The sequence below is a fragment of the Carassius carassius genome, chromosome 7 (assembly GCF_963082965.1).
Source record: "Carassius carassius chromosome 7, fCarCar2.1, whole genome shotgun sequence".
NCBI lineage: Eukaryota > Metazoa > Chordata > Actinopteri > Cypriniformes > Cyprinidae > Carassius > Carassius carassius.
Genome location: NC_081761.1, coordinates 34,529,794 through 34,549,120, shown reverse-complemented (window position 1 = coordinate 34,549,120; position 19,327 = coordinate 34,529,794). Strand labels below are relative to the sequence as shown.

General features: G+C 34.4%; 1 protein-coding gene and 1 pseudogene across 1 annotated transcript; one reads left to right on the top strand and one right to left on the bottom strand.

The window, feature by feature from the left end:
• The first annotated feature begins 1,142 nt into the window (after nt 1-1,142).
• LOC132144252 (ELMO domain-containing protein 2-like) lies at nt 1,143-7,275 on the top strand (annotated as a pseudogene).
• An 841-nt stretch (nt 7,276-8,116) lies between these two features.
• LOC132144026 (mitochondrial uncoupling protein 2-like) lies at nt 8,117-14,265 on the bottom strand. Its single transcript, XM_059554735.1, has 7 exons — nt 14,106-14,265; nt 13,184-13,317; nt 11,998-12,205; nt 11,637-11,834; nt 10,894-10,995; nt 9,216-9,396; nt 8,117-8,708 (listed from the first exon to the last, which is right to left on the bottom strand). The coding sequence occupies exons 2-7, from the start codon at nt 13,307-13,309 to the stop codon at nt 8,594-8,596; spliced, it is 930 nt and encodes a 309-aa protein (XP_059410718.1). The 5' UTR covers nt 13,310-13,317; nt 14,106-14,265; the 3' UTR covers nt 8,117-8,593.
• Nucleotides 14,266-19,327: the final 5,062 nt, after the last annotated feature.

Genomic DNA, 19,327 nt, shown 5'->3' with positions numbered 1-19,327 from the left:
TTGGAACTTAGCATTGAATTTTTCTTTATTTTTAAGTCAATTTAACCATAATATTTCTCCTCTCAGCACTTTCTGCCAAGAGGAGGAAGAATCTATTTCACATTTATTCTATTTCTGTTATTCTAAACCATTCTGGCATCAAATATCAGCTTCTCTGTTTCTTGTGTTTCTCCAGCTCATGTAGCTTCCGTCAGTAAGGTTATTTTTCCATTCTGATATTTCTCACAATAATGATGTCTTAACCTTTATGTGATGGGTAAATACCAAATCCACAAAGCTAGAAAGGCTACCTTAAATTTAAACCAGCTGCAAAATATTAGCTTCTGATCTACATAGCTATTGTTATCAAAACTTTAACAAAATCACCTCCAATAAAAAAAAAAAAAAAAGCTTGGAGGACATTACAGAAAGTAAAATGCGATTTTTTTTTCTTTCCTTTTCTCTATCCTTTATATTCCCACATATCTTCTTTTATAATAATAAATTATTAATCGCGATTAATCGCATCCAAAATAAGTGTTTATTTACATAATATATGTAGGCCTATGTGCACTGTTTACTGTGTATAGTCTATATAAATACGCAAACATAGGCCTACAGTATATATGTTGAAAATATTTACATGTATATACATTTATATATAAATACATTTAATATATAAGCATAGCATATTTTCTCTTAAATATATTCAATCCATGAATGTGTTTGTATTTATATACACGTAATAAATATACACAGCTCACACTCATTCATATATTATGTAAACAAATGCGATTAATCATTTAACAGCACTAGTCTTGTGATTAATAACCATAGGCTAGTAAATGTTATGTCCTGCTCTAAAAATGTATAGCTTTTTGAAAGGCTTTAAAATTAAAAGGATTAAGAAGCCCGTATATTCGTTTTTTAGACAAGTCAGAGAAATATTCGCCCAGATAAGCATATTGTTTATTTATATCCCATTTAGGGCCAACCATATCTAAACAGTTAACGTTGTGTTTGTCAGGTACTGCTGCAACATATACTTCTGTCTATAGCCTAATCTAAATTAATACAAATACATTTTGACAGTGTTGGGGAACTTGAAAGGCATCGAAAAAGTGTTTTGTCAGAGAAAAGCGGCCCTCTGGGATCCTCGCATCATGTTCGGTTCTTCTGCGCATGCGCACAAACACGAATCATTTCCGGGCGACGAGGCTGCTGGTAAGTGCGATCCATACAGTTATTAAACAAAATTTTTAGCACATAATAAATGCCAGAAAAAACGGCGAGCCAACCGAATAAACTTTTGTAGCGTCACGTGAAATGCGTCACCAGTTGAATTATTTGATAATTAATGGTTGGTTTTGATGTCTACTATGTCTCTTTCGCGAACAACCTGTTGTGTTGTGCAGCTGATGTCTTAAATATTGTTTTGATTTAGGATTAAGCTTCATCGGTCATCTAATATGACTAGTCTGTGTGCTTCGGTGGTGGACACAGTGTAAACAGAGTTCAGCACTGATCTCATCTGTTAGAGATTACTAATAATGCTTGTTCCTAGCAGACTTCACACAGTACAGGGTTTATCTGGACTCAGTAAAGTCTGCATTACTGATGTGCAGCTCTAAAGGCAGTGTTAAGCTGTATGCATCTAAGAAAACACACGGGAAGTGTCCGTGTTGTGTCCCTGTTGCATGCATATTCATGCATTTTTGTCTGATGCTGTTTGTGTTTCAGAGGATGCTGGGGTATATCTGGCAGTGTTTCTATTCCTCATGTCTGCGCTTCTGGCTGAAATGGTTCCTCCGGCTGGTCACAGGAAGATGCAAGCTGCAGCGTATTTGTGCCCGATGCAAAGCTGGAGCGCTGAGGACGGCACAGATAGGTGATGATCATCATACGTGGACTACATCTGTGTATACCTATAAATATATTCACTCATGGGAGAACAGTTAAAGAATCATTTAACCAGTTATTTTGGGGGGCTAAAGTTGTCATGCATCACTTTTGCAAACCTCTCATTGTTTTTCTTGTAGAGTATTCTCTGAAGTGCTCTAAAAGCAAGGTAAGTGTGATGATGATTTCTGGCTGCTTCAGTACTTTCTTATCTGAGCTAAACATTCATGTTGACCAGATTCTTCGCTCGAGACCAATCGGTCTGACGGGTAAACCTCGTTCTCTGCTGTGTGTTTGCATTTGATCAGGTGTTGTGAGCAGCTTTATCTTTGAAGGAGAATGATTTGGATGAGCATCTGGCTCAAATAATCCAGGAGAAGAGAATCAAGGAGCAGAAAGATCCTACGTGAGGCTCTCTTTAAGATTGCATTACCTTCATTCAGAACTTGAACCTTTTTCTGCAACAGTGAAACATTGTTATTGAGAGACATGATTTTTTTTTTTACATTGCTAAGCTTTCTCACCACACTAGGCCCAGTGAAATACATTAAGTGGTGTCAAAATTTTTTTTGGGATGTATTGTAAATATCAATAGGAAAAACAGTCATATATATACAACCCGAATTCCGGAAAAGTTGGGACGTTTTTTTAAATTTTAATAAAATGAAAACTAAAGGAATTTCAAATCACATGAGCCAATATTTTATTCACAATAGAACATAGATAACGTAGCAAATGTTTAAACTGAGAAATTTTACACTTTTATCCACTTAATTAGCTCATTTAAAATTTAATGCCTGCTACAGGTCTCAAAAAAGTTGGCACGGGGGCAACAAATGGCTAAAAAAGCAAGCGGTTTTGAAAAGATTCAGCTGGGAGAACATCTAGTGATTAATTAAGTTAATTGATATCAGGTCTGTAACATGATTAGCTATAAAAGCTTTGTCTTAGAGAAGCAGAGTCTCTCAGAAGTAAAGATGGGCAGAGGCTCTCCAATCTGTGAAAGACTGCGTAAAAAATTGTGGAAAACTTTAAAAACAATGTTCCTCAACGTCAAATTGCAAAGGCTTTGCAAATCTCATCATCTACAGTGCATAACATCATCAAAAGATTCAGAGAAACTGGAGAAATCTCTGTGCGTAAGGGACAAGGCCGGAGACCTTTATTGGATGCCCGTGGTCTTCGGGCTCTCAGACGACACTGCATCACTCATCGGCATGATTGTGTCAATGACATTACTAAATGGGCCCAGGAATACTTTCAGAAACCACTGTCGGTAAACACAATCCGCCGTGCCATCAGCAGATGCCAACTAAAGCTCTATCATGCAAAAAGGAAGCCATATGTGAACATGGTCCAGAAGCGCCGTCGTGTCCTGTGGGCCAAGGCTCATTTAAAATGGACTATTTCAAAGTGGAATAGTGTTTTATGGTCAGACGAGTCCAAATTTGACATTCTTGTTGGAAATCACGGACGCCGTGTCCTCCGGGCTAAAGAGGAGGGAGACCTTCCAGCATGTTATCAGCGTTCAGTTCAAAAGCCAGCATCTCTGATGGTATGGGGGTGCATAAGTGCATACGGTATGGGCAGCTTGCATGTTTTGGAAGGCTCTGTGAATGCTGAAAGGTATATAAAGGTTTTAGAGCAACATATACTTCCCTCCAAACAACGTATATTTCAGGGAAGGCCTTGTTTATTTCAGCAGGACAATGCAAAACCACATGGCTTCGTCGTAGAAGAGTCCGGGTGCTAACCTGGCCTGCCTGCAGTCCAGATCTTTCACCTATAGAGAACATTTGGCGCATCATTAAACGAAAAATACCTCAAAGACGACCACGAACTCTTCAGCAGCTGGAAATCTATATAAGGCAAGAATGGGACCAAATTCCAACAGCAAAACTCCAGCAACTCATAGCCTCAATGCCCAGACATCTTCAAACTGTTTTGAAAAGAAAAGGAGATGCTACACCATGGTAAACATGCCCCGTCCCAACTATTTTGAGACCTGTAGCAGAAATCAAAATTGAAATGAGCTCATTTTGTGCATAAAATTGTAAACTTTCTCAGTTTAAACATTTGCTATGTTATCTATGTTCTATTGTGAATAAAATATTGGCTCATGTGATTTGAAAGTCTTTTAGTTTTCATTTTATTAAAATTTAAAAAACGTCCCAACTTTTCCGGAATTCGGGTTGTATGTGTATAAGACAGATAGATATAATTTTTGTATTTAAAACCTAAATATATATCAAAATAATATTAAAATTCTTTAATAAATAAACTATTTTAGATATTAATTTTAATTATTTAATTCAATCTGACAAATGCATAAATGTAAATAAATTAGTGCTGGGCAACAATTAATCGCATCCAAATTATATGTTTTTGTGTGCATAATATATGTGTATGTACTGTGTATATTTATTATATATATTAGATATATAAGACACACACATGCATGTATGTATTAAAGAAATATGTAATGCTTATTCAATATATATATAATATAAATTATCTGAATATAGCTATATACATGTAAATATTTTCTAAATATATACCGTATGTGTGTCTTTAAATATACATAATATACACAGTAAACAAACATTATGCACACAAAAACTTTTATTTTGGATGCGATTAATCGTTTGACAGCAGTAAAATAAATGCATTAGTACTTGAATGAACATTAATGCTAAAAGTGAATTATTTAATCAAATTAAATGAAAGTCAAGAGTCTTGTCTGATTGCTTCACAGTTTTTGTTTTCAAGGTTGATCATTGTTTTATTTTTAGCATGTATTCAAGATTTGCAGTTTCACAGGCAGAAATCGCTCTTACAGGTTTAAGGTGAACCTCCGTCAGTGTTTGCTTCGAATCAACGGATACAGCGAGTTGTTTGAGGAGGTGGAGGATCTGAGAAAACAAGTGTTTGACTCCGAAAATGAAGAACATGAGAACATGCTTCTGAAGGTGAGTGATCTCGTTTTTAGGACCATTTTCAGATGACTGAGCTGCAGAGGTTCTGAGTTGTGTTTGTTTTCTGTCAGTTGTGGGATCTGTTAATGCCGTCAGAGAAGCTGGAATCGAGGGTCACTAAGCAGTGGGGAAACATTGGTTTCCAGGGCGAGGATCCCAAGACGGATTTCAGAGGGATGGGGATGCTGGGACTCACGAACCTCCTGTGAGTGCAGCGTCTCTGCTTCTGGGAAGATGACGCTTCATTGTTTCCTAGATGCATTTAAGTTCAGGTTTTTCTTTTGTTTGTGCAGTTTTTTCAGTGAGAATCACCCAGATGCGGCCCGACAGGTCCTGTCACACGCCAGTCACCCCAGACTAGGGTGAGTGCACATGGGATTGGGTCATGTTTAGTGATTCTTGCCATCATAACTGATCAAATGAGTAAATATACTCTCATCATAGCATGCTTTGTGTTGTTGCAGGTACTCGTATGCCATTGTGGGCATCAATCTGACAGAGATGGCATACAGCTTAATGAAGAGTGACGCTCTGAAGCCTCATTTCTACAACACAGTCTCTGGAAAACCCCAAATGCAACACTTCCATCATTTCTACTGTGAGTAAATAAATAAATAATAATAAAAATAGTATATATATGTGTGTATATATATATATATATATATATATATATATATATATATATATATATATATATATATACATATATACATATATACATATATAATATTATATTATATTATATTAGTGATGTCAAACTATTAATCGCAATCCAAAATAAAGTTTTTGTTTACATAATATATCTGTGTGTACTGTTCTGTATATATTTATTGTGTATATATTAATACAAACACATACAGTATATATTTAGAAAATATTGAGATGTGTATATATTTATATTCATATAATTGAGATTATATATAATATATAAACGTAACACATTTTTCTTGAATATATGCATGTGTGTGTTTATATATGCATAATAAATACACAGTACATGTGCATATATTATGTAAACAAAAACTTTTATTTTTTATGCGACTTATCATTTGACAGCACTTATATATAAATATAAAATGTCTAAATAATAATAAATAATTAAAAAAAATAATAAATAATTTTTTAGGTAATAAAATGAAATATTAACTTTTTTTTTGTTTTGAGAAATAAGTATGAAGAGCAAAGAGTCTCACAAAGCCTGGTAAGATCATAGTTCCATCATATTCAATTCCAAAATAAATAAATAAAAATTACATTTAGGTTAAGGAAAGTAAAGCCAAAGTTTCGGACAGTGCAGATTTTTGCCACCATTTTCTTTTATTAATAATAATTAGTATTCAATATCAAATATATTAAAATATTTGTTATGCATTGTTTTGTTATTATTCATTTGTTGTTATTTATTATTGAAATTAATAATAATAATATATTTAAAAGTTTGTTATACTGAACTTTTTTTTGTATCTTTATTTATTTTGCAGTATATTACAGTAAATATTGCATTAAAGTTCCCCAAATAGGCTTAATTTTCTTTATGTAAAAAGTAATCTATTTGTTTGGTTTTTTTTCCATGTCATGTTGGCAGGTTACCTGGCTTACGAGTTCGACAAGTTCTGGTTGGAAGAGGAGCCGGAGAGCATCATGGAGTTCAATTGCTACAGGGAGAAGTTCCACGACAAGGTCAAAGGTCAGCTTCAGAAGCCTGAGGTCAAACTCATCATGACTGTGGACCAGGAGAAGTGATTCCAGCAGGAAACCGCAACAGTTGATTTTCTTTTCTTTTTCCATTGACTTCACAATAGTTTTTAGTTGGGAAATGTACAACGTTCATGAAACTTTATTTGAATATTAATAATTAAACAACTGTTTAAACTGTACATCAAGGGTACATAGCTGGTTGTTTAGCTACATTGACCTTGTCGGGGAAAAGACTTACACTGTTAAGTATTACTAATAATACTTTCAAAGTGATGTTTAAAACTCTCCAATGAACAGATTGGAATCCTTCACACTTGAGTGTTTTGGTCGTGGTCATGTGACTTCCTGTTTCTTCATGTTTACCCATCTCAGGAAGTTGACGTTTATGTTCACAAGATGTTAGGAAGTTGTTTATTCTTCTGTATGCAGATGATTCGACCTCTTTGCATGTTAAAGTGTGTTTAAGTTGTATTAAACCCCGCAGCCGTCATGCCTATAACGAGTATTTAATAACTAATCTGTTTTGTGAATATTGTTATTCAGACCTCAACTCAATTCCAAAGGACAGCATTCGTGTGCACAAATGTCGATGTGACACTGTGTCGTTGTCTTATTTATAAACGGTGTTTGCTTTTGAAGATGTAACTTTTTATTCCTCATTAATTTTATAGTGTTGGACACATACCTAATGTTGAAGAATAAAATTAGTGACTGAATATTGAAATACAGTGTTTGAATCTTTTCATTAGAGGTTTACAATAAAAATAGATTTTAAGTTTCGTAAAATAATGGATTTTTCTGAAGTGGGTAATTTGAATTCTATAAATGCATTGAATGTTTTCAGATTTAAGATCCAAATGAATGCATACTTTTTCCGTCTTAGAATTGGTCACTACTTTTAATAATTTTGTCACCTTTTGGGCCTTACTATTTCATTTTAATTCATTCTGTGAATTTTTTACAAATATTTTTATTGTAGTTACTAGACAAATATGATCACTAAATCTGCATGCATAGTAACCTGTCTAATGCATGATTCCATAAATATTTAATTCAAACATTTGAACTTTTTCCTTAAATTTATCAAGATCATTTAAAAATGTTTTGAAGTGAGATACATATGCATATTTTAAAATAAATTTTTTTTCACATAAAATAAATTTAATATGGTCATAAATTCTGGCCATAAGCAAAATGCTGTTTAAACATTATAATGTTGCATGTCACAAAAACAAGGTTTATAATTTTAAATGTTTACATTTTCTTAAAGAACATCTGTGTGAATAATGCATCATACTCTAAACATTTAAATACTGAATTGAATAATTTGTACTTAAACATATTTGTATCAGTAAACCATTTAAAGATTTTTATGATGGATATGTTTTTGAAAATAAATTCACATAACTACCACTGCATGCATAAGCAAAATGCTTTTTCAAAGTTATACATTTGCACATCACAAAGTTTTTAAATGCATGGTACCATAAATATTTAAATTTTAAAGTAAATCATTTGTAGGTACACAACCTAAGTCCACACAGTCACCACAAAGACATCCAAGAGTAGTTCAAAGGTGTTTTATTGACGCATACAGTGTGTGCTTATCTTTATAAGTTTCCAGTTAAGAGGCAATCTCATTCTCTAGGTCATCCCAGGGTTATGTGGTGGATATTCAGGATTAAATAGACATTAAGGTAAATAGCTGCTTTAAACAAAGCATTAATTGCTTAAAAAATGAAGAAATATAAATATTACATAAACATTATGTACATTAAGATATCAAGGGGGTTCGGAAGATCCTTTCATTTCAATGTGTGCGTTGTATGATTAATCGTTGTATTGAGCAGCCGTTCTTTATAGTGATTGAGAAAGGATGACACTCATGATCTGGTTCTGATGTTTCCGGCAGATTCTCACTGATGCATTCCCTTCTGTTGCCTGTTGAACTTCCAGAGCGGAAGAGTGAAACTAAAGCTGTTCCGGTTCTCGTCCTGTCAGAGGAGTTTGAACGGCCGCTCATGTGAGTCTGAGGTGAAGATCTAGGTGGTGGCCTCGATTCTGCTCCTGGACATCATCATGGCCCGCTTGAGCTGCTCGAACGACACGAACATCACCACGTTCCAGGAGCCCAGCCGCAGGAAAGATGGAACGAACCTGAAGAAGAAACACACCAACGCTTAGAGATCATTTCAGGCGTGACCCGTTATTAAAGTTTGCTTCATTTAACCACATTAAATGAGACCCTGGAGCACAAAAACAGTCATTTGTAGCAGTAGCCAACAATACATTGTATGATTCAAAATGATCAGTTTTTCAATCATTAGGATATTAAGTAAAAATTATGTTCCATGAAGATATTTTGTAAATTTCCTACTGTAAAATATATCAAAAGAAAATTTTTGATTAGTAATATGCATTGCTAAGGACTTAATTTGAACAACTTTAAAACAGTTTTTCTCAGTATTTAGATTTCAGATTTTCAAATAGCTGTATCTCGTTCAAATGTTTCCGGTCCCAACAAACCATACATCAATGGAAAACTTATTTATTCAGCTTACTGATGATGTATAAATTGCAATTTCAAAAAGTGAACCCTTATGACAGGTTTTGTGGTCCAGGGTCACAAATAACACTTTATCGTTCACAGTATGTGGTGCTCACCCTTTGTAGAAGGCGGTCGGCCCCTCTTTGGTCATCATGGTCCAGGCACAGTTGAGGGAGCTGCGGTACTGTCCGGGAGGAGAGTTCATGTAGCGTGTCTTCACCACATCCACAGGAGACGCGATCACTGTCGTGATGAACCCCGCTCCGAACGCAGACACGAAATGACACGGAAGAGTGTCTGGGAAACAGAAACATGAGCAAAGCTTACTGAAATTAAATCACTGCTGCACCTACTGTAAGAGTTTGTGCTTAAACTCAAGAGTTTCTATCTATCTATCTATCTATCTATCTATCTATCTATCTATCTATCTATCTATCTATCTATCTATCTATCTATCTATCTATCTATCTATCTATCTATCTGTCTGTCTATATGTCTGTCTGTCTGTCTGTCAGTCTGTCTGTCTGTCTGTCTGTCTGTCTGTCTGTCAGTCTGTCTGTCTGTCTGTCTGTCTGTCTGTCAGTCGGTCTGTCTGTCTGTCTGTCTGTCTGTCAGTCTGTCTTTCTGTCTGTCAGTCTGTCAGTCTGTCTGTCAGTCTGTCAGTCTGTCTGTCTGTCTGTCAGTCTGTCTGTCTGTCTGTCTGTCTGTCTGTCAGTCTGTATGTCTGTCTGTCTGTCAGTCTGTCTGTCTGTCAGTCTGTCTGTCAGTCTGTCTGTCTGTCTGTCAGTCTGTCTGTCTGTCTGTCTGTCTGTCAGTCTGTCAGTCTGTCTGTCTGTCTGTCAGTCTGTCTGTCTGTATGTCTGTCTGTCTGTCTGTCAGTCTGTCTGTCTGTCTGTATGTCTGTCTGTCTGTCTGTCTGTCTGTCAGTCTGTCTGTCTGTCTGTCTGTCAGTCTGTCTGTCTGTCTGTCTGTCAGTCTGTCTGTCAGTCTGTCTGTCTGTCTGTCTGTCTGTCTGTCCGTCCGTCCGTCCGTCCGTCCGTCCGTCTGTCTATCTATCTGATTATTGGTCATCTATCTATCATGAACAGTCAGAAAGGCCTCGTCCTGTTTACTCAATTCTCTGTCTGACTTGTTAAGGTTTCTGATTCTCATTCCCGCTGTGAGATTTTGATTCTGATTTAGATTCTGCTGCACCTACTGTAAGAGTTTGTGCTTAAACTCAAGAGTTTCTATCTATCTATCTATCTATCTATCTATCTATCTATCTATCTATCTATCTATCTATCTATCTATCTATCTATCTATCTATCTATCTATCTATCTATCTATATGTCTGTCTGTCTGTCTGTCTGTCTGTCTGTCTGTCTGTCTGTCAGTCTGTCAGTCTGTCAGTCTGTCTGTCAGTCTGTATGTCTGTCTGTCAGTCTGTATGTCTGTCTGTCTGTCTGTCTGTCTGTCTGTCTGTCTGTCTGTCAGTCTGTCTGTCTGTCTGTCTGTCTGTCTGTCTGTCTGTCTGTCTGTCTGTCTGTCTGTCAGTCTGTCTGTCTGTCTGTCTGTCAGTCTGTCTGTCTGTCTGTCAGTCTGTCTGTCAGTCTGTCTGTCTGTCTGTCTGTCAGTCTGTCCGTCCGTCCGTCCGTCCGTCCGTCCGTCCGTCCGTCCGTCCGTCTGTCTATCTATCTGATTATTGGTCATCTATCTATCATGAACAGTCAGAAAGGCCTCGTCCTGTTTACTCAATTCTCTGTCTGACTTGTTAAGGTTTCTGATTCTCATTCCCGCTGTGAGATTTTGTACCTGACATGAGCTTATGTTTGAGTATGGCTTCTTTGATGAGATCGTAGGACACCAGTTCAGTGCAGTTGACCAGAGCGTTCCTCGTGATGTTGGGGAGAGTTCCTGAACGAAAACACATCAGATATAACTAAGACATTCATTAGGGTCATCATTGCTGCTTAAACAAAGACAAAAACACATGCTTCTGATGATATATACCTCCACCCACATAATAATGGAATAACACTAGATAGTACTTAAAGGGATACTCCACCCCAAACTGAAAACTTTGTCAGTAATCACTTACCCCCATGTCGGTCCAAACCCGTAAAAGCTTCATTCATCATATTTTTGGAAAACTGGGAGGCTTGTGACTGTCCCATTGACTGTCAAGTAAGTTACAGTGTTAAGGGCCAGAAAAGTATGCATCATCAGAATAGTCTTTCAACTGTAACGCTATGAAGTGATGAGAAAACTTTTAGTAAGCGAAGAAAACAAAAATATCAGCTGTTTCTATGTGTATTTATGCTTTGATTTGAAAGAAAACAGTGCATCTTTGTGGCACGGCTGACACAGAAGAGCATACACATATTTTTTTTTATATAAATTTGGATGTTTTTCATACATTTCTGGACCTTGTCAATGTATTTTCCTGGCAGTCTATGGGACAGTCACAAGCCTCCCGGTTTTCATCCAAAATATCTTAAATTTGGAAGTTTTTTTTGTTTGTTCCATAGTTTCATAGAAACGAACAGAAAACACACCTTTCCACAATCCCCGGAGCCCCTCGTGCTGGAAGATCTGCCTGTAGGCCTTCATGGTGCCGCTGTAGCGTCTGCCCACCCCCTGCAGGTTCATCTGGGCCTGGAAACGCACCTTCACCACATCTGTGGGCTGAGCCACGGACACGGCCAGCGCTCCGGTGGTGCAGCCCGCCATGATCCTGATGCCCACGTTGGGGTCTGCAAGGCGAAAACGACCAATCTATAAACAAGAGACCCCTACACTTTCATTCAAGAATCAGCTTTGTCTCAGATGTTTCTCCTTCATCCCAGGATTCTCGTTCTTGTCTGGGAGAAACAGCTCGTGTTTGTATCTAATGAAAAGTGGTGATATTGAACGCACTGTCTTTGCCGCGCGTGTAGAAGCTCTTGACGTTGTCGTAGAGGCCGATTCGTATGGAAGCGAAGGCCATCTGTCTCTGAAGACCGGCGACCAGGCCGTTGTAGAGCGAGCGCGGCCCCTCCGTTCTCACCATGGTGCTGATGGTCCCAAACACTCCTCTGTACCGGATGCCTTTAGCTGCACCTGTCACCGCTTTCTCTCCCTGGATCTGGAAGAAAACACGGAGAACACAGAGAGATTGTGACGGGAGATAATACTGCTACTGAAGAACACAGTTACAAGTATGTAATACTTATCAAATAAATGAAAAAATGATAATACTACTTAAAAAATATTTAGAATAATAATAATCTTGTTTTTTCCAAGATATAGATTTACAAATATCTATCAAAATTCCTAACAATTACCCATTTGAAAAAATATTTTAAAAGAATATTTAATAGAAATTAATATAATTGATTAGATTATAAAACATGATATTTAATATACAATATTTAAATAGATTTTTGGTGTCAAAAATATAATAATGTGCTATAATATGACATTCAAAACAGCCAAATTATATTTAGAAACAGAATTATATATTCTAATAATTTTAAGTAGATTTTTTTAATATTGATAATATATTTTTTCTTCATCAGAAATCTTAAAAAAGAAGGTATACATTTTCAGTCTAAAACAATTGCAAAAAATATTTCTATGACATTATAATCATAAATATATTATTTGTGCAAAAATATATAATAAGGTGTATTTTCATATATTATATTCAACATGAAATATAATTTAATACACTCATTTTTAGATCTTACGTAAAATATATATTAATGAATATATTTTTATTGTTCAGAAATCTTAAAAAATAGCATTCTGAATACCTAACAAAATTCCTAACAACTACCCAAATTATTTATATAATTTTATTATGATCATACAATATATTGTTGGTGCAAAAATACATAATATATGATCATATTTGAATACAATATATAATATATAATATTTCATTTTATATATATTTATAGAATTTAAAACAATTATATGCATGATAGAAAACACCATTTTGTCTTCTTCATTAATCTTAAAAAAACATTGCCAATACATTTACAATAATCAAGCCGTAAACCGTGCAAACACGACATATTTGGAGTCGTGGGTTGTTCAGTAATCAGGCTGAAGTCTGTACCTGTAGTCGCACTTTTGCGGTGTCCAGAGGGAAGGTGACTAAATCAGCGATGCATGCGGCGGTTCCTGCGCTGAGAACCTTCACGCCCAGAGGAGGAGGAACATCTGACGGCTTCAGACCCACCATACTGACAGCTGAAAACACACACACACACACACACACACACACACACACACACACACACTGCATTACAGCGCTTGCTATAATAAAATGCATGACATCACTGCAGGTCAAAAGTTTAGACACACCAACTCATTCTTTATTATGACTAATAGTCATGAAAACTTTTATAAAAATACAAACGAAAGGACAGAGAGACCCAAACACTTGTCACAAATTAAAACTCATATACTTGAGCTCCTCTGGACCTTCATCAGCCAAATGCATGAGGCACAGGGGATGCTTTGAGATGATTGAAAGCATTTGCATTAAGCTGCACTAATTTACACTTATTGCATTAAGCTGCATTAAGCAGGCTCTATTTTTCTTCCATTAAAAATTATTTTATAAGGTAGGCACAGTTTTATAATTGCCTATAACACAAATTTCAAGCATGTCAGCAGAAGCCTTTTGATCAAAAGCATTTAAAACCATCAGAAATATCACTTCAAAGTTTTGGTGTAAATATTTATGCAAATGTTCTCAAAGTAAGGATCAAAATATTTCAGCTTATTTTTGTATACTATTTGTGTCTACAGGAAAGAGAAATTCTGCACAATATAAAAAAGGTACATGATTTTAAATTATATTTGCATGATACTATCATTTATTCAGACAATGTCAAACATTCTTTTAAAAAGACTATGTTTATACAATAATTAATAAAAAAAAAATCGTATATATATATATATATATTTTTTTTTTTTTACATGATATAGTACTATTATTAATTGTGGATGCCTCACAAACAGGGTGAACTGACCTGTGATTGGGTTCCTCTGTCTGATGGAGTGACAGGATGACGACTGGAGCTCTGGAGGGACGAGGACTTCTGTCCTTCTCTATATATCATGATCCAAGAGGGGCTTTTCTTCCTGTGCTCAGGGAGGTGTTTCTCTGGGAAAGATTACTGGCGGACACAAAGTCCACCCTCCAGCACAAACAGCCCACATCCAGATAAACAAGTGTTAGGTAACAAGTGAACACAAAGCTGAACCGTCTGAAGATGCTGCTGTCAGTAACAGGCACATTAACATGCACAGCAGCAATAAATGACTAATGCATGCTTAACAATCATCCCCCGATGAGTCTGCATGGAAAAACATTCACTTTTAAGCAATATATTCAAGCACTAATATATGTGGTAATACTTTAGGGAACACAGATTCACGATTAACTAAAGTTTTCCCTCAATAAACAAATGTGCTAGTAATATGCATGCTTATAAGCATCTAGTTAATAGTGAGAATTGGTCTCTAAACTAAATATATCTGTTCATTGCAAACTGTATAATACAGCTACTGAAACGGCAGATGCATTGAAAGAGCTGGACAAAGCTGTCAACCAATAGCAGAGCCGGGACAGTCCTGCAGGCTCTGAAAGATGATTGGCCTCAAGGCAGGGAGGAAAACAGTCAAATATGAGCCGAATCACAAAGCTCTGAGAATCTATGAGAGTTTCTGTTTAACAGCTACCGTTCTCAACAAGCTAAACATTAAACCCGTCTCTTTAAAAGTCAAGGACCTTATGGGATCCTCAGATATGTTTATAAATTAAACCATTAATATAATTAAAGGACCCTTAAATTTTAGATATCATGTAATAACTGAGTCACAAAAAATAATTATTGTTACATTTAGATTATATGTATAAATATGAATAATAATAGTAAATATAAAATAATAATACAGTTATATTTTATTACAATCATAATATACATTTCAGACAGATATGGTTCTTAATTGAACTATTAATATTAAATAACTAAATAAAAAAAATACTAACATTTTTAAAATACTAAATAAATGAAATTTATGTTCAATGTAAATGTATAAATATGAATAATAATTCTTATTGTTATTATTATCCTAATTCTTCTGATGGATATGGCTCTTAATTGAACCATTAAAATTAAAGATTTAATTTCAATGTAAGTGTAAAAAATATTAACAATTAACAATAATACAGTTATTATATTTTGTTAATTTAGTATTATTTGTTAGACAAATATGGTACTTAATTGAACCATTCATAAAAAAAAGAATTAACTGTCACCAAAGTCATTATGCAAAATCTATTTTTATATTAAACTTAAACATAATAAATACAAAATATAAAACAAATAGTAATAATAATGTTATTGCATGCAAAAACTGTAAAAATAAGGATGATGATGATGATAATAATTCAGACAGATGTGGTTCTAAACTGAACCGTTAATATCATCAAAGAAGTGTTAAATGTGAATTAAACTGAGCTTTGTGATTTCTCCACGGCTGAATCACCAAGTGGAACAAAGATAAAGTTTGTTTTTTTAGTGGTTTAAGTTGAAGTTTGTTTTTTGCTTCCCGAAAACACTCCTCCGTCTGCCATTGGTCAACAAACAGATAGTCCCACCCCAAATGCATGCAATTGGCTGAGCCAGTTTTGCAATGTCAACTTTTTTTTAGAAGCTAGCTAACTAAATATAAACTCTTTAAAAGATAATGAACTATTGTGTAACGTTTTTAAACAGATATAACAGTATTTCTATGTCAAAAACAAGGAAGATCTCAATTAGACTTATAATAACCCATTTTTAAAACATCACCATGCTGAAGTGATTAATATCACAAACCGTGAACCTATATATATATATATATATATATATAAAATTAAATGTAATATGTAATATTAATTAAATATTCATGCTAACAACAAATCACAATATTACTGTAATAATAATAAAAAAACTTAATAATAATACATTTTTGGGTTGCAAAAATTTAAAATGTCCTATGAAATAAAAGTTTAATAAGAATAAAAAAATATATAAATAATGAAACCTATATAAATAATAAATATAATTTAAATCATATTAATATAAATTCAACCAATAGTTTCAAATAAAATAAGCTAATAATAATAAAAATAAATACAAATAAAAGGTAAAAAAAGAATAATAATAATAAAAACTTAATGATAAATGTGAGTAATAAAAGTAAATATTAAATGATTAAGCAAATTTTAAAATATACATAAGTATAATGCAAAATTTATAATATAATTTATAATATTATTAGTATTTTCATTATTAGTTGCATAATATTTATTATTTATGTCATATTTATATTATATATTTATAATATTTATATGGGGTTGCAAAAATCTAATATGAGATTAATAAATTAAACAGTTAAATAAAAATAAAAGGTAAATAAAAATGAATAATATATTATTAAAAGTAAATATTAAAATAATAAATAAATACAAAATTAACAATAAAAAATGAAATACATAAAGGCATTTAAATATATCACTATCTTAAAATGTAAAAACGTTATGCGATATTTCAAACACAGCTTCCTGTGTAAGAAATCCCCACATCAGCGCATTAATGAAGCTGACAGTGTTATATTGCGACAGAGTGCTACTCTGCAGAGGGTTGACTGTGCACTATTGCAGTAGACTTTGATTTTATTGGTTCATTCATAAATGGCAAATGTACAGGGCTTTTACTGTTTGCGTTGCTAATCCATGGCACAATACTCGGATGGAGTACAAAAGATACAAGGCTAAAGATAAAACAATACTTGATAGGGTAAGTGGATAACTGGAACAGATAAACAGCTGACTTATCAAGTGCTTAGTGATGGTAAAGTGCTTTAGTAAGTAGTAAATAGCTTTATTTAAAAGATATTTGGATCCTAAGAAATGTAATTTTGAGGCTGATAGAACGGTTTTCTCAAGAAGAGCGCCCAGTAATGACACAGGACAGTTTACTGAGACAGCATGCTGTCATTATGTGAGTGCCAAGTATCTCCAGAACAGCGGCGTGTGATTGGACGTCTGTTCTCACACCCTCCAAACGTCACAGCGCTTCATTCAGACACAGCTCTGAACTCTGAACAACAGCAAACACAAGGCCTCGGTCCAATCTCTGCGAGCCACAGAGCCTCTAGAGGATAACACTCGACAACAGCCACATTCAGCACCAGCTAATATTAAGAAAAAAAAAAGTTCATCAAATAATAAACAAATAGGAATAAATAATAAAAAGTAATAACAACAACAATCTGGGGTTAAATAAAAAGTAAATAACAAATAAAATGTAAATGAACAAAAAAATAACAAAGGAAAAATGTAAAATCTCATATGAAATAATAATAAAAAAAATAATATTAATTGTAGAAAATACATTAAATAAAATTTATCTTTAATAAAAAAAATATATATTTTCATGCAAATTTACAATTTAAAATTAATCAAATTTAACAAAAGAAATTAATTAATTTTAAATAAATTTAAATTGATCAGAAAAATAAGTTTATTACTAACTAACTACTAACCAAAAGGTCTACATCAACCAGCTAGATGTTACTTCTGTGACAGTTTTATTGAGCCTAAATCTGCATCCATGTTACCCATTCTGGCTTAATGTTATCTTATTAAAACTTAAGCTGAGGTGTCACTTCATCTGATGTTTAAGGTTTATTGATAGAAATGACAGCATGTCTAAGTGTTGCAAAAATTACAAACCTTATATATAATGTTAAATAACACGGGAGCCCTGTTTCTGAGGATCCTTTCACTGACACTTCACATAACAAAAAAAACAACATACACACACAGACACAGACACAGACACAGACACACACACACACACACACACACACACACTTTCCATAGTTTGACCCCAAATGGACTGCAATACAGTAAACAATAAATGAATCAGAAGAGTTTTTGATAACAGGGACAGGATATTTCCATTTAAACTTTTAATTGCTGGAAGTGAACTCAATCATTTACAAGTCGATTTGAACCATTCACATTAAAACGTCAACTTTAAAACAGCAGCATGAAATACAGTAGAAACTCGCTCTATTTACAAAAACTAAACAATCAAACAATAACTTAGGAGAAGGTGCACAGACATGCCACATGCCTGGTGGGAACACGGTAAAATAAAATAAAAACTGTACACAATCGGTCTTCAGCAAACAGATGTCAAACACAGCTGGACTGCGTCGCCTCTCAGCCGATTCATATCTGACATTTCAGCGCTGACAGGTTTACAAAGAAGACAAACCCAAAGTGCAGGTGCAAGGAACCGAGAGAGGGAGAGAGAAACGAGAAATCGGGGAAATTACAGATAATTTAGAAAACATCAATCCCAGACACATCTAAGCTCCCAGTGTTAAATATCACCGGCGTGTTTCCACACTATCCCTGTAAACACTAAACACCTGTACAAAAAAACAACCTAAATCATTCTCTTAATCTGTATTTACGTCTCATTTCAAAGCAAAAATATCTAAATCTTAAGATACTTGAGAAGCAACTCCATATAAATGGAGTAATAAATGTACTGATATTTCTTTGCATAAATATTTAAATTAAGTTTCCCCCACTGAGGATTCTTGCACACAGTTTGCTTCTTAAGTCACTTAATATATATATATTTTAAAGAGATTTAGATACTTTTATTGGAACTTTAAACAATAATACAGATTAAGGATGTGTTTTATCCCAATCAGGACTAGTGAGCTATTCTAGACACTCTAGACTATGATAAACATCTAACTGTATTAGATATTATTAGTAACCATTTCTGAATATAAAGTACATCAAGCGCATTGTAGTATACAACAGGTCCTCTCAGACTTTGTACAGGTAAAAAGGTCATCATGTCGGTCACATCACAGTCCTTCTGTCCTCAGATCAAAGACAAGCGTCTGGGAAAACTCATTACTGTCCGGTCACTAACGAGCTCACCTCAAGCCTTTGAAGTTTCCCGTTGATTGAGGAGATCAGATTAGATATAATAAAAGGGACAGTCTGCCAAAAATAAAAGTTCTGTCATCATTTTCTGACCTTTGCGTCGTTCCAGACCTGCATTTCTTAAGGTGGAACACAAAAGGAGATATTTAGCTGAATGTCCAGGCTGCTCATTTCCATTCATTGGGGAAAGGAGATTTCAAGCTCCAAAAGGACACTAAAACATCA